This window comes from Armigeres subalbatus, chromosome 3 (genome assembly GCF_024139115.2).
Source record: "Armigeres subalbatus isolate Guangzhou_Male chromosome 3, GZ_Asu_2, whole genome shotgun sequence".
Taxonomy (NCBI): Eukaryota; Metazoa; Arthropoda; class Insecta; order Diptera; family Culicidae; genus Armigeres; species Armigeres subalbatus.
This window is the reverse complement of record NC_085141.1, coordinates 274,234,037-274,251,966: the sequence shown is the minus strand read 5'-3', so window position 1 is coordinate 274,251,966 and position 17,930 is coordinate 274,234,037. Positions and strand designations below refer to the sequence as shown.

Genomic DNA, 17,930 nt, shown 5'->3' with positions numbered 1-17,930 from the left:
TTAGTTTGACAGATAAAACTTCGGAAGAAAATTCGGTTCGGAAGTCCGGACTTCCGAATTCTAAGTTGGTGCTACGCCGACAATACTCTACCAGCATTACATTAATAACATCCCACTACAAATGTTCATCCAATTCATACATGTATTTCGTATTTATGCTTCTATACATACTACTTCTGCCTAGGCCTACTGTGTGCTTTCCCTTGCTACTCTCTTTCTCTATCTACCTCTGTCTTCATTCGGGCGTGTGTTGAGTGCTATGCGTGCAGTGTGTTCATTACGGGTCGGTTGGTGTGTGTGCTCAGAGTGGCTGCCAGCGCAAGCGCTTGGGCTAAGGACAGCCACGTGAAAGATGTATTGGCACGCTACTTACTTTTAGTTCTTCGGTAGCGGCGGGAACTGAGCCATGCGCATGGACTTACTTATTAATCATGCATGATTTACTCACGGTTTACGTACGCTTGAAGGGGATTTTACGGGAAACAAACGGTCGTTCATTCGAACGGACGCGTTGATTGATGTTCGCGTCGATGACGTGGATGCAGATGATTCCCTCCGGTCTGTGGGCTTCACGCGGCGGCGTCGATGAACTACCGACAGTTGGCGCAATTTGACGATGAACTCGGATGACTGCAACCTCTGCCTAGGGCGCGATGAAACGTACGCAAGCCCTCTCCGGTCGACGTACTTCCGGGAAACTCTCGTAGCTGACGGTGGGGTCAGAAGCGATCGTTGGCTTTGGGGTGCGATGTGTGGGGTTTCGCAGTATGCCACAAACCTAATTAAACACGTGGTGTCGTTCGACGACATGATTAGCACACACACATAATGTACACAATATTGACCGACAAATTACCTGCACAATACTAAAACGCACGCACGAAACTAGTAGCTATACGGAACTTGGCACTTTTCCTTAGCTGACTCAACTAATAAGGGAAAGACTTTAGTAAAATTAATTAAATTAAAGCATGCTAATATTTTGTTCACCTTTAAACACACATCACGACGCGACCCGTAAAATTTGGTCTCGCCTGCCTCTGCCACTAGCCAGCACGAAGTGATCGCTCACAGTCGCATGTTCCACAGCTCAAGGTGCGCCTTATTAATTCCCTGCGCAATCATAACCTTCGGGAAATCCTGAGAGGAAATCCGAAGGTTGGATAATTCCCACGCTCGCGAAACGATCAAGGTTAAAGGGCGGGGGCTTAGTCTACGCCGAAAGGCTTACATCACCCAGCTCGCTAAATCTGAGAGAGCGGACCCATTCGGGATAAGTTCAATATCCCCTGAATGCATTCCTCCGGGGGTCAATGCACAGCAGCAAGCGCGCAAATTTCATATCTGCTGCTATCACTTTTCCCTTTTTGGGCGGTTACAGCATGTGCGAGTTGGCTAGGGTAGGAACTCATTTAAATGAATGTCTGTGGGACGCTACTCGTGAATTCGAAGATATATTCATGCAACGGGTGTACTTTCCAGTGTTAGGCTGGTTCAAACTAATTACAATATTACGGATATTTAATGCTGAAGGAAATACGATAACATTTAAAGAACGGACATGCTCGTTACATGGTTTGGGATGTCGGAGGTCCCACTGTTCGAGACGATTCCATAAAATTCTACACAGATGGCTCAAAAATAGGAACAAAAACGGGTGCAGGAATCTTCGGCCCTGGGATAGCGATCTCAGTGGCAATGGGAAACTATCCAACGGTGTTCCAAGCGGAGATTGTTGCTATAATGAAATGTGCTAATATCTGTGTAGAAATATTTGTATTTTCACAGATGGTCAAGCGGCACTCAAAGCGTTGAGTAGCTTTAAATGTACGTCAAAACTTGTCTGGGACTGCATTCTTTCATTGCGAAAGGTGTGCCTATAGAACTCCGTAAATCTGTACTTCCAGGGCACTGTGGCATTGGAGGTAATGAAAAGGTAGACGAGCTTGCGAAACGAGGTTCAAATACACAGTATATCATACTGTACCATAAAAATGGAATTAAAATCCTGGGAAGCACAAAGGTTGATGACCAATTAGTTGGTTGCCGAAAAGTGTGCTCAATCAAAGAGATTTATAATTCCCAATGTTAAAGTAACCGAAAAGCTCTTAGAGCTCAGCAAGAGAGCTCTTTGCACCTTCACTGGCCTAATAACCGGACACTGCCCGAGCAGATATCACTTGAAAAATATTGGCCAGATTCAGAATGATATCTGTCGTTTCTGTAACATGGAACGTGAAACCTCGGAACATCTGCTTTGCAGTTGTGATGCATTGTACAAGGGTAGATCTAAATTTCTAAATAGTGGCTTTATGCAACCAGGAGATATTTGGACTGCAAATCCTGGAAAGGTAGTGGGTTTTATTAACTTAATTATACCAGACTGGGAAAATACGCGTCTTAGGTTGTTTACTTGACAAATGGTGATCAACCTAGAAGATGCGAATAGTTAATAGTAATCAGGGGTATACCACAAAAGTTCAACTCAATGGACGCAGTGGTTCTACGCCCCAACAAAAAAAAAGTTGAAAAGCAGGCCAAGTTCCAGTTGAAATATAGTTCTACTAGTCGACCCGGCAGACGTTGTCCTGCATAGTAGGCGTAAATGCGCGTTGTGAACTGCCCATATGAAATTTCCATACGAATCTTAATTTTGGTTTTTCACGATTTACTCAACCTAACTCGTGATTTTCTTATTAGGAAATATCATATAAACCCGTCGGAAACGATAACGAACATATTTGCCGAAGGAATGAAGAAAATCCATCCAGCCGTTTTCGAGTTATGCGAATACGAACACAGACCATTTCATTTTTATATATAAGAAGATGGGAAGCACTTACGAGATTGACTGATTCACTGAAACCAATTGCTCAACTGTTAGCAAGTTTTCATAAGTAAATATTATCATACATAAATATTATAACACACTGGAGTCGGTTTTTATGCGGAGGATATGGGCCGCGTAATTAAAACAACGTAAAAACCGCGTAAAACCCAAAATATGTTTGATGAGCCGCGGAAATCCCAAAACTCGTGTGAAAAAAAATCCCATAAAAAGTGATTCGTGTAAAAAAACACGTAAAAACAACTTCAGTGTACATCTGGTATAAAGCATTGACTATTCCTTTATTGAATGGTCTTAGAAAGTTGAAAATCCGTCAAAGAAACGGCTGAGATATTAACGATCAAAGTCTATCATATTTTAGTGACGTTTTTCGATTTTTAGCAATCGTAATCAATATAGAAAAGACAGACGTAGTTGTACGTAAAAAAAATCCAATTAGTTTTATGGTTTTATCTCTTACGTAAGTCCAGAGGGGCTCTTGGAAGATCACAATTATGATTTTTCAAAAATTGTCACGAACTCCCAAGAATTTATACGAAGATGTCCTAATATTTAGACTTCCAGGATGACTTACGAACTTCCAAAAATCCGTGGACATTTGTTTTCGAAGATACTTATGATCTTTCAAGCAGTCTGGCTCTCAGAAATATATAACAACTTTGTGGATTTCTAGACCAACATTAGAAAAGGGCGTATCCTTGCTATATACAATATACATAGCATTAGCATTCTTCTTCTTATTGGCATTACATCCCCACACTGGGACAGAGCCGCCTCGCAGATTAGTGTTCATTAAGCACTTCCACAGTTATTAACTGCGAGGTTTCTAAGCTTGGTTACCATTTTTGCATTTGTATATCATTAGGCTAGCACGATGATACTTTTATGCCCACGGAAGTCGAGACAATTTCCAATCCAAAAATTGCCTAGACCGGAACCGGGAATCGAACCCAGCCACCCTCAGCATGGTCTTGCTTTGAAGCCGCGCGTCTTACCGCACGGCTAAGGAGGGCCCTAGCATTAGCATTGTTACGGTGTAATTCGTAGATTGGACACTAGTGATACTCATGTTTTACTTTTGAGATCCTTATCTAGAATGCTATCAGAAATCAAGAAGGGGAGTGGTCCTTGATTCCAGTCTTAGACAAAAATAACAAAAGCATGAGGATTACTATTCCTGGCCACGCCCATCTTCACCGTAACTAGGGAAAGGAAGGAAGTGTTGATGTGGTACTTACTTAACGAGAGGCCACCGACTGAGCGACACCCTCATAAGCACAACGGAGTTGGACGAGGAAGGTATTCGTTCGTAAAGGTGTCTACCCAGCGTTATGGGTGCTTGCTATAGACCAAGAATTGCAAGGAATAAATTGTGGGTGTTACGCCCTTTTCAAATGATATAGATTCCTACAATTTTTTCGAATTTATCTGCGGACTCCTAGAGAAAACAACGATTTTATCGGCGAAATATTTAATTATTTATTTTGTTGATTTTTTATCTGTGACAGTTAGTTTGAAAAGATTATTTTCAAACGAATGATGTTTCATACTAATAAAAACTCAATTATGCCCGATGAGTTTGGTTTTCGCTATGGAGATTCAACCACTTATCAGTTATTGAGGGTTAGTACACTATGCATACCGGCCTGAAAGAAGGTTATTTTCGGGATTTTTAAAAAAGATTTTAATAATGTTCTGCAGTTTTTTCGCAACAAAACGATTTTTTTGTCTGTATTGGACAACTTCTTCGCCTTCGACACCAGGTGCAGCGCGGTACCTCCGACAAAAACCTGCTGATCGGCGGACATTATAGAGACCGTAACATTGGAGCTAGAACAAAAAAATTTCCTCCGATAAATTTCGTGTCATCGTGCGTAGTTTTTTTTTAAATAGTTATATTGAAAAATGACAAAAAGACAAAGTTTTGTTAAAAAAACAGATTTAAGGACGCAAAAACTATCATAAAAGGTATATTTTAAGATAAAGAAACGACAGAAAAAATGTGTAGAAATAAAAAATTCAAACCGCGTTCAAATCGGACGAACCGTTTTTGAGTTATTATGTCCGCAACTTTGAAAACATAGTTTCGAGATAATCACAGCAGTGATTGGAACAAAAAATATCGTTCGTTCTGTTTATAACTGTTGAGCTTTCCGGACGCTTACCCTTGCCTCTACCTTTGAAACGGAGTGTTTTACGAAATAAAATAAAATACACTTCAAAGAATTGCTTGGTCAAAATAAAAATAAATCCACTTTTTTAAACTTACAGAGTATATTAAGCCCTTAGGGTTGATTTCTTCACCACCGCTTAGGCCTTAAACCATGTTTAAGCGTATGGGTAAGCACCGTTTACGAGTTAAGCGGAGGTGAAAAAATTGGCCCTTAATGAATTAAGAATTAATGAATCGAACAGATGTGAAGCATTTCGATTGAAGTTGCTTTTCTTGTTGTATAGAGAATGACAATGTTTAGTATAATGGTTTGCTTGAAAAATTGATGAATTTCATTTTCATTTGATCATCATTAAACGTCGTTTTTATAGGAGCATATGAAATGAACAACAAGAAGAGCTCCGTGATGAACTTACTTTTAAGATAAAAAATCACGTTAATAAAGTATTAAAAAAACAAGAACAGCTACCCTTTTTGACAAGAACAGCAACTTTTAAAGCTTTAACGCACAATTTAAAAATTCATGCATTTGTGTTGCCATCGAAAGTATTCACTGTAACTGTAGAAGTACACCAATAATACTAAGGGCCGGTATCTGCCCCTACGCCGCACTCTGCTTAGTGCTTACCCATACGCTCAAACCTGATTTAGGGACGTATCTAAGCGAAGGTGGAAAACCGGCCCTTTACGTTGATTGTCGTCCATAAGCTAATTGCAATGGAAATTTTAGAAGCTTAGAAAAAGCTGAGACAGTTAGTTGCTGGTTAGTTCAAGCACCAATCTGCATTGAGTCATTGAACTGAGCAGTTTAGAGCATCTCATTAATTTTCTACCATTGCACAGTGGGCCACGCCGTAAAATTAGGAGGAAAAAATTATTTTCACCATAATGGTAATATTTTAGGATCAAAATGTCTTCAGCAAAGTCAAAGCTTATTATTTAAGCTTTATTTTGAAGTTTGTTGCAATAGGGTGGCCCCACTACATTTTGAGATAAAATTTTTAACTTCTATATTTCTAATTTTAGCATTGTACAATGTTCTAGAAAGTTGTTCCTTATTTAATTTTGAGGTACTTTGCTGAAGAAACAATTTTTGTACGTCGTTTGTATCATTTGTTATGATAATTTCAAATAATTATGTTAGGGTGACCCTAAAAAATCAATATTTTGATTGTAACTTTTTAGTTTTAATTTTTATCGAATTGACGTCTTCTACAAAGTTTTAGAGCATAAAAAAATGCACGTTTTGGTTACATAACCAAGTAAATTCATTGGTGGATTGCAGAGATATCACTGTTTTTCTTGGAAAAATCCGTTGTTTTCAAATGCCTGTATTTTTGAATGGGGGAAAAATGGGGATCTATTTTTTCCTGGGTTAGACAGAGGAAGGGCTAAGGATTGCTCTGCATATTTTGGTATTGGGGAATTTGAGGTTTTTCCATCATTTAAAAAAATGGCTTTATGTACGAGGAAATCAAATCATCAGTTCTAGAAGTGTTATAAAACCGAAAATTCCGCCCAATTCATCAAAAACAAAACGTTTATAAGAAAAGAGAAGAGTCATGTTCTTTGTGAAATGCAACATATTTGTACAACGCAAAAGGAAGTACTATTTCTATTACTATGTGTGATATGTGTTTAGGTAGATCAGCGCGTGATGAATATTTTCTGGTGGTGGTGCATTTAGGCCGTTTACGTCACAGAGCTATTGAATTTTATATCAGAAATCGCGAAAATACTTGAAATAAAACTTTGTAAAATGTTTAGTATAATTATCTTTAAAAGGCATGGTTTGATTTTTGTATTCGATGAACCTAGAAGAATCGTTTTGCTCACTGAGCAGAAAGTACAAATTTGGTAAATTTAGATTTGTTCAACGGATAGATTGAGGTTGAGAAATCGTCTGTAAATTATTTAAAGAATAAACTGTAAATAAAATCGATATTAGCATACTCTTTCGACAGCCGACTGGCAAGAGTTTAAATAAAAACAGGTTAACAACATAGTCTGTAAGTCGAATTGCCAGCTTGAGGCAAACCTCCATGACCTACCTTACCCTACCAAACCACCAACTCCGTAGAACTTATGAGGGCGTCGCCAAGTCGGGGGCCTCTCGTTAAGTAAGTTCTACATCAACATTTCCTTTCCTATCCCTAGTTACGGTAAAGATGGGCGTGGCCGGAGTAGTAATCCTCATGCTTATGCCAGTTTTATCGGAGATTGTAATCAAGGGTAACTCCCCACCTTGATTTCCGATAGCAATCTGGATAAGGATTCCATAAGAAACATGAGTATCACTAGTGTCCAATCTACGAAATATACCGTAACAACGCTAACGCTAACGCTAATTCGTCAAAATCAAAACGTTTATAGTAATCATAACTTCCTTATATATTTCCAGCGCATCTTCACTCAATATACCGATTGGTAGAATAACATGTTTAATAATATCAACGCTTATCAACGTGACAACTTCACTGAACAGACCGTAATCGTAGTTTGTTTACATCACTCGTTCAATCGATTTTACTTTTAAATCGCTAGGGTGGTACGGAAAATTAGGTTTTTCGAGCGTATTTTTTTATTTAGTTTTTATCTAGATATATATTAGGGTGGTTCAAAAATTCGATTTTTCTCCACACCGATCACTCAATTCTGTCCCATGTTCTGAGTGTCCTCCGCGAATTGATTTAGCACGAGCCGTTTCAAATTTGCATGGGAATTAGTATGGGCAAAGTGAACTTTTCATCATACTGATTATGGCGCTTTCCAATTAAGCGCTGGCGAAAACAGAGCCCACATAGCCAAAAGGAGCCCTAAAGAATTATCGCCATAATCAGTAGGATGAAAAATCCACTTCCCCATACTAATTCCCATGCAAACTTGAAACGGCTCGTGCTAAATCAGTTGTTATCCAATTTCGCTCAAATTCGCGGAGGACACTCAGAACATGGGACAGAATTGAGTGATCGGTGTGGAGAAAAATCGAATTTTTGAACCACCCTAATATATATCTAGATAAAAGTTAAATAAAAAACTACGCTCGAAAAACCTAATTTTCCATACCACCCTAACGATTTTAAAGTAAAATCGATTGAACAAGTGATGTAAACAACTTACGATTACGGTCTGTTCAGTGAAGTTGTCACGTTGATAAGCGTTGATATTATTGAACATGTTATTCTACCAATCGGTATATGGACTGAAGATGCGCTGGAAATATATAAGGAAGTTATGAACTATAAACGTTTTGTTTTTGACGAATTGGGCGTAATTTTAATAACACTTCTAGAACTGATGATTTTGATTTCCTTGTACATAAAGCCATTTTTTAAATGATGGAAAAACCTCAAATTCCCCAAAACCAAAATATGCAGAGCAATCCTTAGCCCTTCCTCTGTCTAACCCAGGGAAAAATGAATCCCCCTTTTTCCCCCATTCAAAAATACAGGCATTTGGAAACAACGGATTTTTCCAAAAAAAACAGTGATATCTCTGCAATCCACCAATAAATTTACTTGGTTATGTAACCAAAACGTGCATTTTTTTATGCTCTAAAACTTTTATACTCTAAAACTTCGATAAAAATTAAAACTAAAAAGTTACAATCAAAATATTGATTTTTTAGGGTCACCCTAACATTATTATTTGAAATTATCATAACAAATGATACAAACGACGTACAACAATGGTTTCTTCAGCAAAATGCCTCAAAATTAAATAAGGAACAACTTTCTAGAACATCGTACAATGCTAAAATTAGAAATATAGAAGTAAAAATTTTATCTCAAAATGTAGTGGGACCACCCTATTGCAACAAACTTCTAAATAAAGCTTAAATAATAAGCTTTGACTTTGCTGAAGACATTTTAATCCTAAAATATTATCATTATGGTGAAAATATTTTTTTCCTCCTAATTTTACGACGTGGCCCAATGTGCATTGTCTCAGTTTTGTGTGCTCGTTCACATAGTTATTATTCCCTCAAGCTTATCAGTCAGTGTGTACATGTGCAAGAAACATCTCTGATCGTCAATTAGTCAGTCATTCAGTAAACACTTATAATATGGGTTGGCAGAGACCTACGGAGCCTGTATTTCCTACTGTGTGGTACACATTTGAAGCACCTGATCCGGACAATGGGGAACGCCTGGTCACGTATAAGGTTGTAGATCTTACTGAGGATCGTTTCGACGATACGATCCACCACTTTAAGAAATATTTCGTGATCGACGAACCAATCTACGCCAGCAGAAACACCATTCAAGATGAGACGGCCATGGCGGAACTCGAGGGCTTTTGGCGATGGTGCATGGAACAACGTTTGACTATCGTGTGCTACAAGGATGGTTCAAATGAGATTGTTGCAGCAAACCTTCTGCACATGGAGCAGCGTGATGATAAGGGGAATTGGGATGTGCGTGAAAGTGAGTCCCGTCATAGCACATGGCATTGGTAACTCAATATTTGTTTTAGATATTCCAAAGTAGTATAATTCGGGACGCTGTTAAAACGCACCTGTACATGACGAAGGAGTTCAATGTTTTCGAGCACTACAATGTGGAAAGGTATTTAACAGCGTATGGGTTGGCCATCAGTCATCGTTATCGAGGTCGAGGAATTGCAGTGGAAATGCTTAAGGCTAGGATACCGATTTGTCAAGCGTTTGGTGTTGAACTATCTGCGACCAACTTCACTGCCATTGCATCGCAGAAAGCAGCAGAAAAAGCTGGATTTCAAAGCGACTTTGAAACGACGTTAGTTTTTTATTCCTAATAATGGGTATACCAATAAACTTGTTTATATTATGTTTTAGCTACGATGATTTCGCCAATATGGGTCCAAACTATACGTTTTCGGAAATCAAATCGAAAAGTTTGAAATTGATGAGCCTACAAGTTCCGAAAAAATAATCAATTTATAATTATGTTATGTTATAAATGAAGAACAATAAACAGACAAGAATCGGAGACCTCACATAGCCTAATTGGTAAATACACGGCATTATCAAGCCGGAAGTGGCGTATTGACCAATTTCAACCAAATTTCAAACACACATTCTCTATCGTATGGAGACGTCGATAGAGGTATGGGTTGGTATGATCTTTTGAAAAAAAAGTAGAGCTATAGGAGGATGGGTATTTTTTAGAAAACGAATAATTCAGTTTATCTTCTGCACCCATCGGTCGATTTCCACCCAATTTATTACACATATTCTCTGTTTTCTTGGAAATAACATTTTGCCAAAAATGGCTTTTCACCGAAAATGAAATTTCCCTGAATTTGACATTTCCCCGATAATGTGATTTCCCTGAATATGACAATCCCTTTAAAATGACGTGTTTCCGAATATAACATTTCCTCAAAAATGACATTTTCCTGAAAACAACATTCACGAGAAAACTACTTTTCAAATGCAGAAGTTTCAATATCTGGATGGCTAAAGCGTCATGCACCAATGCCTAGCGTATTGTAGATCTCCATGATCGTCAGTCGTGGGCGATGTTCCTCCAATTTTCCCGAACGTTTAAGATTCCTAGATTCGATTCCACCGCGTGCAGCCAGCGGTTCTCGGTTGACTATTGTTTTCGCTATTATATTTCCCGACATGCGCACTAAGTGACCAGCCAGTTGTAGTTTGCCGTATTTCAAAGGATTCACAAAGGTCCGCTGGTAGAATCAGAGTATGCTTCTTCTTCTTATTATTGGCATTACATCCCCCACTGGGACATTGCCGCCTCGCTGCGTAGTTCCAGGGCCCCTCCTTAGCCTACCGGTAAGATGAGCGGCTATAAAGCAAGACCATACTGAGGGTGGCTGGGTTCGATTCGCGGTGCCGGCCTAGGCAATTTTCGGTATGCAAATTGTCTCGACTTCCCTGGGCATAAAAGTATCATCGTATTAGTCTCATGATGTACGAATGCAACTTTGCTTAGGAACCTCGCGGTTAATAACTGTGGAAGTGCTGAATGAAGAATCAGAGTATTATACAGAGCGAATAACATTTTCGTCTGTATGTTTCGGGACTTAGACTAGCTACGTTATCTGTAGAATGCCCTATTTCACTTCACTTCCAAGGTAAAGCAGCTTCTGCCAAAACACCGAAAACACGATGCATTGTTGGTCTAAGCACTATGTTAGGTGTACCGATTCACCTGTTGAAACGTTTTCCCTTTTAACTTTATGCCTTTCCGAGATCTTCAACCGTCTATCCACGTCATATTTCTCTCTAATTACTCAATTTTTCTTGCTCTCCTCGTCCTTTTCGTTCATCATTCTCCTTCTTCTCTAGTCCATTTTTCCTTTGCCGATTCCAAACGTGATGAGAGTGACCTACATTGAGTAATACAAAAAACGGAGCACGAAGAGATGTACTTCGTTGCGTCAAATTAAATTCAGGGGGAACACAAGTTGTAATAATTTAAGTAAATCAAATTCAAATATTCTGCAATAGTATTTTTTCATACAATAATCAATGTTACATGAAAGTTAAAGCAACATCTATATGCTTACTGTATTATTGTTATGCATTAAGCATTTCTTTCCAATTGTGTTGGTAACACCCGCAAGTACGTAGGGGAATCAAACTTTTGGTTGATTGAACAAAGTGTTGATATTTGCATACCAATGGAAGTCTATAGGCATAAGCTAATAAACTGTTAAAGATATTTGATTTATTTTATTATTAGATTTTTTTACATAATAGTTCTGGATTTTTTTTTGGTTTTCTCAGTCGTGTGTATTTGTTTTGTTTTGTTTTTCCCGGCGTTTCGGCTTTTTTATGTTGGGTTTTTTCAAGAGTGATTCTACCATTTGTCGTTCTTAAGTTTGCCATTTTTCATGTAGAGAATGCTTCTTGTAATTAATTTATACACTCAAAGTGGACGATCAATGACTTTGGAAATACTGCTATCTTACAAGACACAACTCAAAAATGATCTCTAGAACAAATCTTTTTTGACTTTATTAACAACATTAGGAGGTTACTTCAACGTTTAGAACCAAGATTAGCACTAATAACATTTAGGTAATCTTTCAAAGAAAATTGTATGACGCCAACATGTTTCGCACCAACAATCTTAGTCCAACGACTATGCCAACTCTCAGCTTGGTTGCTAGTCCGTGAAACATTATCCAAAACGTTAGTATGAACTGACCATAAGGAGGGTGGAAAAGAGGTGAAATTTTAGTTGCCTTCTTCGCTTTCCCGGACCGTTTGTTTCGACCACAAACGTATGTTTCTTCAACATAAGCCAGGAATGACATAATTTTCTCCGGTGCTTCCTGTTTCACACTCTCAAAGGCTTCAATAATGTCATCAGGTGGAACGAAAGCCAAAGCTTGGATCTTGTTGAAGGTGCTGAGTACTGCTGGATCTTGGCAAAAATCATTCAACAATTTATGTTGTTGAACAAATTTGAAGAGATTTTGACTCAAGTGGAAGAAGCATTCAGAATGCTTGGCATATGGGAACTCAGCTTGGACGGAGTTTTTCAGAGCCTTCTCGAAGCCCGTGATGATGTATCTTGGTTCCAACTTAATTTCAATCGCATCTGGAAATTTAGTAAATAGTTTCAATTTATTATCGATGAACAATCTATAGTAAAATAACGGAAACTACAATATTTTTTAGTGAGTAATGTAAAACTTAAATGTTCTCCGTGTGTTCCTTCAATGTGTACAAAATGGAAAAATGTGTAAAACTTGTGTGTAAAAATGAGTCACGTAAAAGAACTTTGTATGATATAAAGAATGGTTCTCTAAATTGAGTGTTGCTACGAGACAAGCCAGCCCAGGGCTGAAAGTCTCGCTAATAAAGCCAAAAAAAATTGATTGTTCTCTTTTATGGTGTTAAGAATGGGACCTTTAATATTTTTTATCAACTTTTAGTTAAAAATTCTTTTTTTTGCATATTAATTCTTATGTAACATTTTGAAGAATTAATTTCTTACGAGTTTCTATCAGAACATACCTGCTGCTCCAATGATTTCATCCCATACTTTACGATATAACGATTCGGTCTTGGAAGTCATTAAAATAAAAACTAGCGGAACGGTCTGCTGATTTAAAAAATAATATTAGTTAATTGAAGCCTTTCTACGTACCTGAACGATGTAGAGGTAATAATTTTTCGAATAAATAAGGGCCATTTGTATACGGGGCCAATGACATCTTGAACGCTGAAAAAATGTCGTTTAAGTCAGAACTTTCTGTGAACGTCACCAACAGAAAGTTCAAAGGATTGTTCATATTGGAATCAATTATTATTATTAATGCGTCACTGAACATAGTCAGCTTGATACTGTTAAGTCATCATTTATGATAGCTAAATTATTGAGAGTGGAATATCTCAACTCAACCAACACATGTACACCACCTACCCGATTGATCGACACTAACGGAGAGGTGTTGCTCTTTCAACCAATATCAATTTAGCTCTTTCTCAAATTATGCCTAACGTCCATTATGCCTATCGTAAATTATGCCTAACGTACTTATGCCCAACGTCGCGGACCCGACTAAGGGCGATATGGCTGAAAATATCAAGATTTATTATGTAAATGGCAATGAAATTAACTATATTTAAGTTCATTATACATATTTAACTAAGCTTTCAAAAATTTGTTATTTTCACTCACAACGTGGTAAACCATGTTTGGGTGTCGACAATTTAGCAACCATTTTGAAAAGTAAAAAAAAAAATGCAAACGATCCGGTAGCATTCAAAATTGAATCACAAAATACAGTAAATTTATTTTGTAAAAAAACTCCTAAGGGTCTGTCTCAATTGGATAATTAAACTGAAATTAAACTTAAAAGTGACATTTCAATAACTATCAAATAACCCTGCTCGTAGAGCAAGATTACTTTTGACAGATATCGAATCATTTTCCATCGATGTCCTATTGGAATTGCTGGGTAGCACCAGCCATTCTTATGACGGGGTGATTTTTTAATTTTCGAACTGTCACTTTTAAGTTTAATTCTCCAAATGAGACAGACCCTAAGTACGTTTTTACTTGATAAAAAATGGTTTCTATGTTAAACGAAACATAGGCATCTCTATGGATCGGTAGTCGGCACAAAAATAACGTACGTATGTCAAAATGTCCATATCTGTTATCGATCAAAAGTGCAATGTTAAACAATAAATTCGAAAGTGCATCACCCTGCTTCAAATGATCTAAGGTTACAAACGAGGTTGACACTTCGTCTGCAATCCGAATTCTGGATTACGAGCCATCAAGCGTTGCACGTATCAGTCCAATCACTTTCGCCGGAAAACTTCCTGCGTTGTTGTAGTCACAGCTTCGTGGATATTCTCCCACAATTTGTTGATTTCGCTAGATCCGTTGGATTCTCCTATCCGCTCGTCCAGTTTCGGGAGGAACTATTCATCAATACCTTCAACTCTCAAGCGAAGGATATTGAAACGTATCGTTCTGTTAATTCGTGAACTGGATAGTTGTGCTGGATAGTTGCGCCCGAATTTTTGCAACTAAAAGGTAGTTATTCGAGTCAATGTTCGGACTTCTGAAGGGCCTTACATCTGTAACATCCGAGAAATGCCTTCCGTCGATCAGCACGTGGTCTATCGGTTGTTGCCAGGTGTGTTTACGTACGAAATAGGTACTGCCGATTGACATCCCTCTAGCAGCAGCAAAGGTCACAAGTCGCAGACCATTATCGTTGGTAACGGAATAATGGCATTTCGTACCAATGACAGGACGAAAGAAGCTTTCTCTCCCGATCTGCGCATATGCATCCCTGATGACAATCTTTACATCGTATGTTAGGCGCTCTCTGTAGACCTTATCAAGGCTCTCATAGAACGTATGCTTCACGATATTAGGTTTATCATTCGTTGGGGCACATATGCTGATCAGGCTGTAGTTGGTGAATTTGTCATTCATTTTAAACAAGCAAATGTGTTTGCTTATCGCCCAAAAATAATAAAATACATATAGTGAAGAGTTCACTGATTCTAGTCAATTGAACAGCAACAACCATCGCTTAAGTTGGCAATTGTTAAGCTTCAATCACTCTTTTCTACTATAACCAATGTTGACTACGCTTATCTGAAAACTTTCAAAGCACAGCATCGAATCATTGTTCAATTATAAACTTTTGCTCTGACTTACATGTGTTCAATTGTAATTATGCAAGCCAGGAAGAGTGCGGAGCATCATCAACAATTGTTATCGATTAGTTGTCAACACTAGCCCTAGCATGATCATCACTAATCTAGGCAATAAGATTATTGAAATGCATCCGTTGTGACAACATACGCTCGTAACACGTGCATCGATCAGCTTGAGTAGCTAATAAGAGGGAAATTATCAACAGCTGGATGTTGTGCTACACACCACTCTCGGACGGGCAAGCATGCAAAAGGTCATCGCATCACTGTGACCCCGCAATCAACGCCAAACCTCAAATAATTATGATGATTTATTGCCTTTCTCGTGCAGTTAGCGTACGAGAAGGCTATAGGATCGCTCAATAAATGAATTTCTGAAGACTTATTTAAAAATATGTATCTTCATTATATCCGACATATTATGCAACATTATGGAAAATTGAAAAATCTTTCAATTCAAATTATAAAAACAAGAAGATGATGAAGATCCTCTCAGGGAAAAGCAAGATAAAATAAATTGTTCCATGATTCTATTATATAAATTCGTTTGGATCGAAGGGTTCCGTCTTTCCTTAAAATAAGCTTCTCCTGGCAATAAATTAAAAATCGGTCCAGTAGTCCAAAAACAATGATTTTTTAAAAGGTGATTTTGCTGTTTACTCCTTCTTAAAATCTTAAAATAGGTCTCCATAATGTCGAAATAAAAAAAACGGGTCATATTACTTTCGCGAAGGAACTAATTTACCTAATATTGCAAAAATCGGAGAGATCGAATATCGGTTACACATTAAATTGCTGTAGATTTATACCGCAAAGTCACAAACATACAGACATTGGCTCAATTCGTCAAACTGAGATGGATGGTATACGACACCCTGCTCGCAGAGTTTCCTATCAAGAATTCGGTTTTGGACATTATGCAAAGTCATCTTTTACAGTCAACGAAACTACAATCACGGTTTTACGTTCGTGCCTTTCCAGATTTGGTCCATGGTGGAGCTTTCGCGAACTTATCTGCACAAAGGTCACATGTCGATGATCTGGAAGGACGTTACGTTCAGCTACGGTTATTTTCTTTGGTTCGAGGACGCTAACGGGACTGCGCTGAAGCCGAAGGAGTTTCCTGACTTCTCCACAATCTCAACGAAACCGCAGCTGATAGCGGGAATACTGTCCGGAGACTACTATCAGTAAGTTCACATTCTTTTGGGGGCCTTTCATCAAATTCGTTGATTGAGTTTTTTTTTTTTCAATTCAGGCGCCTGATAGAGACATGTTTCCCAAGAACTGCGCCGAGCAAGATTCGCTGCTACGAGCTATACTGCGTACACCTGGGATTGGTTACGTCCACGAATGTGCTGGAGCACTGCAGACGGCTAGCAGTGACGATTACCGATCTTACAGGGTGTGTTGGGAATCCTATAGATTTGTTGTAAGGTTGTGTTACTTTAGGGCCATAGCTAGCGAACAATAGGCAACAACGTAGGGTGCTAAATTTATTGGAACATTCCTTCCATCTTCTTGACATAGAGCAGCTTCCATTGGGTTTGATCTTTTTTTATCAAACCTAGCTATTTTCAATTTTTTATAACGTTTCATGTTGTTAACAATATTGTTTTATTTATTCACTAATTACTGTTTTCTATTTTATTTTGTAAACTAGAAAGTATAATCCATTGATTTGGTTAAGTTTATTTAAGTTTATTTCTTCGGTCGGAGCACACAAAACACACATACCCACACACTTACACCCACACAAACTACACACCAACCATACATAAACTTCACATAAACCACACTCAAGTCAAACATAAACCACACAAACCAAACACAAACCACATACAAGCACACACAAACTACACTTAAACTACACATAATCACACACAAAACACACAAATTGGTTGGCTGAATATGAGAAAAATTCCTTATTAAACTTTGCACAAAATTCTAGATAGTTCAGCATAGGGTTTCTGATATTTACCAATATATTTCAGGATAATTGCTAGGCTCATCAATGTTAAATAGTTACAATATTATCCCAACAGGAAACCGTTCGACATAATATGCTGCTGTACTGCACCGCATTCTCCTGTTGCCTATTGTGAGCAGAACTCAAACACGTCAAAGCAAGAAGAAGCTCTCCTCGAAGAAATCAACAAACAATTTTCAATAGTAGAATTATTCCCATGATAACTAACTAGGGTTCGTAAACGTTTGATTCAAAACGGATTAATAGACAACGTTGAATCCGTCATCTTATTATACTGTTTGTACGTACCTACATTCAATTTGGTATTTGTCAATGACCTATTGGATATTCTTATGCATACAAAAATTAGATAAATATGTTCCACATCAGTTTAGTTAAGTTCTATTGGAAAAGTACTTAAATCCCATAATAAAAGATATATACGCATTTTAAAGTGTAAAATATTGAAATTGTGAATGTGATATTTTTTAATCATTTTTCGTTTAAGTGACAAAAAAACCTGATAATAAAAGTAATAATTTTAACCACGTTTAGATGATTGTGATGACAATAAATTCCGTACATAAACGACTCCTCCCCTTTTCCTGAGTGCCGGAAAGTGATTCCCCTTATCAAGACTAATTAGAGTTGTATTTCAAAATGATTTGTGTGAACACGCCGAGAAGTGAGCTGCAATTCTGCTGACGAGTGCACTACAAATGTTGGGAAGCTAAATGCTACCCGTATATCAATTGTTTGCAACTGTATGGGGCCGTTAATCTTTTGAACTGTGAGATAG

General features: G+C 37.9%; 2 protein-coding genes and 1 long non-coding RNA gene across 3 annotated transcripts in view; 2 read left to right on the top strand and 1 right to left on the bottom strand.

Annotated features, from left to right (window-relative positions):
* Window positions 1-17,676, top strand: part of LOC134224447 (BLOC-3 complex member HPS1) — a 28,093-nt gene extending 10,417 nt beyond the window's left edge. Inside the window, exons 6-8 of the mRNA XM_062703800.1 lie at window positions 16,144-16,352; window positions 16,421-16,567; window positions 17,208-17,676. Of these exons, the coding sequence (XP_062559784.1) occupies window positions 16,144-16,352; window positions 16,421-16,567; window positions 17,208-17,352 (501 nt within the window). The 3' untranslated portion in view covers window positions 17,353-17,676. The remainder of the gene's footprint in view (window positions 1-16,143; window positions 16,353-16,420; window positions 16,568-17,207) is intronic.
* Window positions 418-1,025, bottom strand: LOC134220984 (uncharacterized). Its single transcript, XR_009982153.1, has 3 exons — window positions 991-1,025; window positions 857-929; window positions 418-778 (listed from the first exon to the last, which is right to left on the bottom strand). It is a non-coding gene; the product is annotated as an uncharacterized LOC134220984 (long non-coding RNA).
* Window positions 8,973-9,991, top strand: LOC134219856 (uncharacterized). The gene is made up of 3 exons (XM_062698743.1): window positions 8,973-9,438; window positions 9,498-9,778; window positions 9,838-9,991. Exons 1-3 carry the CDS (start codon window positions 9,088-9,090, stop codon window positions 9,932-9,934), a joined length of 729 nt encoding a protein of 242 aa, XP_062554727.1. The 5' UTR covers window positions 8,973-9,087; the 3' UTR covers window positions 9,935-9,991.
* Window positions 17,677-17,930: the final 254 nt, after the last annotated feature.

What these genes read in the sequence shown, in the direction of transcription:
- LOC134219856 (XM_062698743.1), top strand. Translation starts at nt 9,088, where the DNA reads ATGGGTTGGCAGAGACCTACGGAGCCTGTATTTCCTACTGTGTGGTAC. An exon ending in ATGATAAGGGGAATTGGGAT is followed by an intron (nt 9,439 to 9,497) that starts GTGCGTGAAAGT and finishes TATTTGTTTTAG; the next exon opens with ATATTCCAAAGTAGTATAAT. An exon ending in CAAAGCGACTTTGAAACGAC is followed by an intron (nt 9,779 to 9,837) that starts GTTAGTTTTTTA and finishes ATTATGTTTTAG; the next exon opens with CTACGATGATTTCGCCAATA.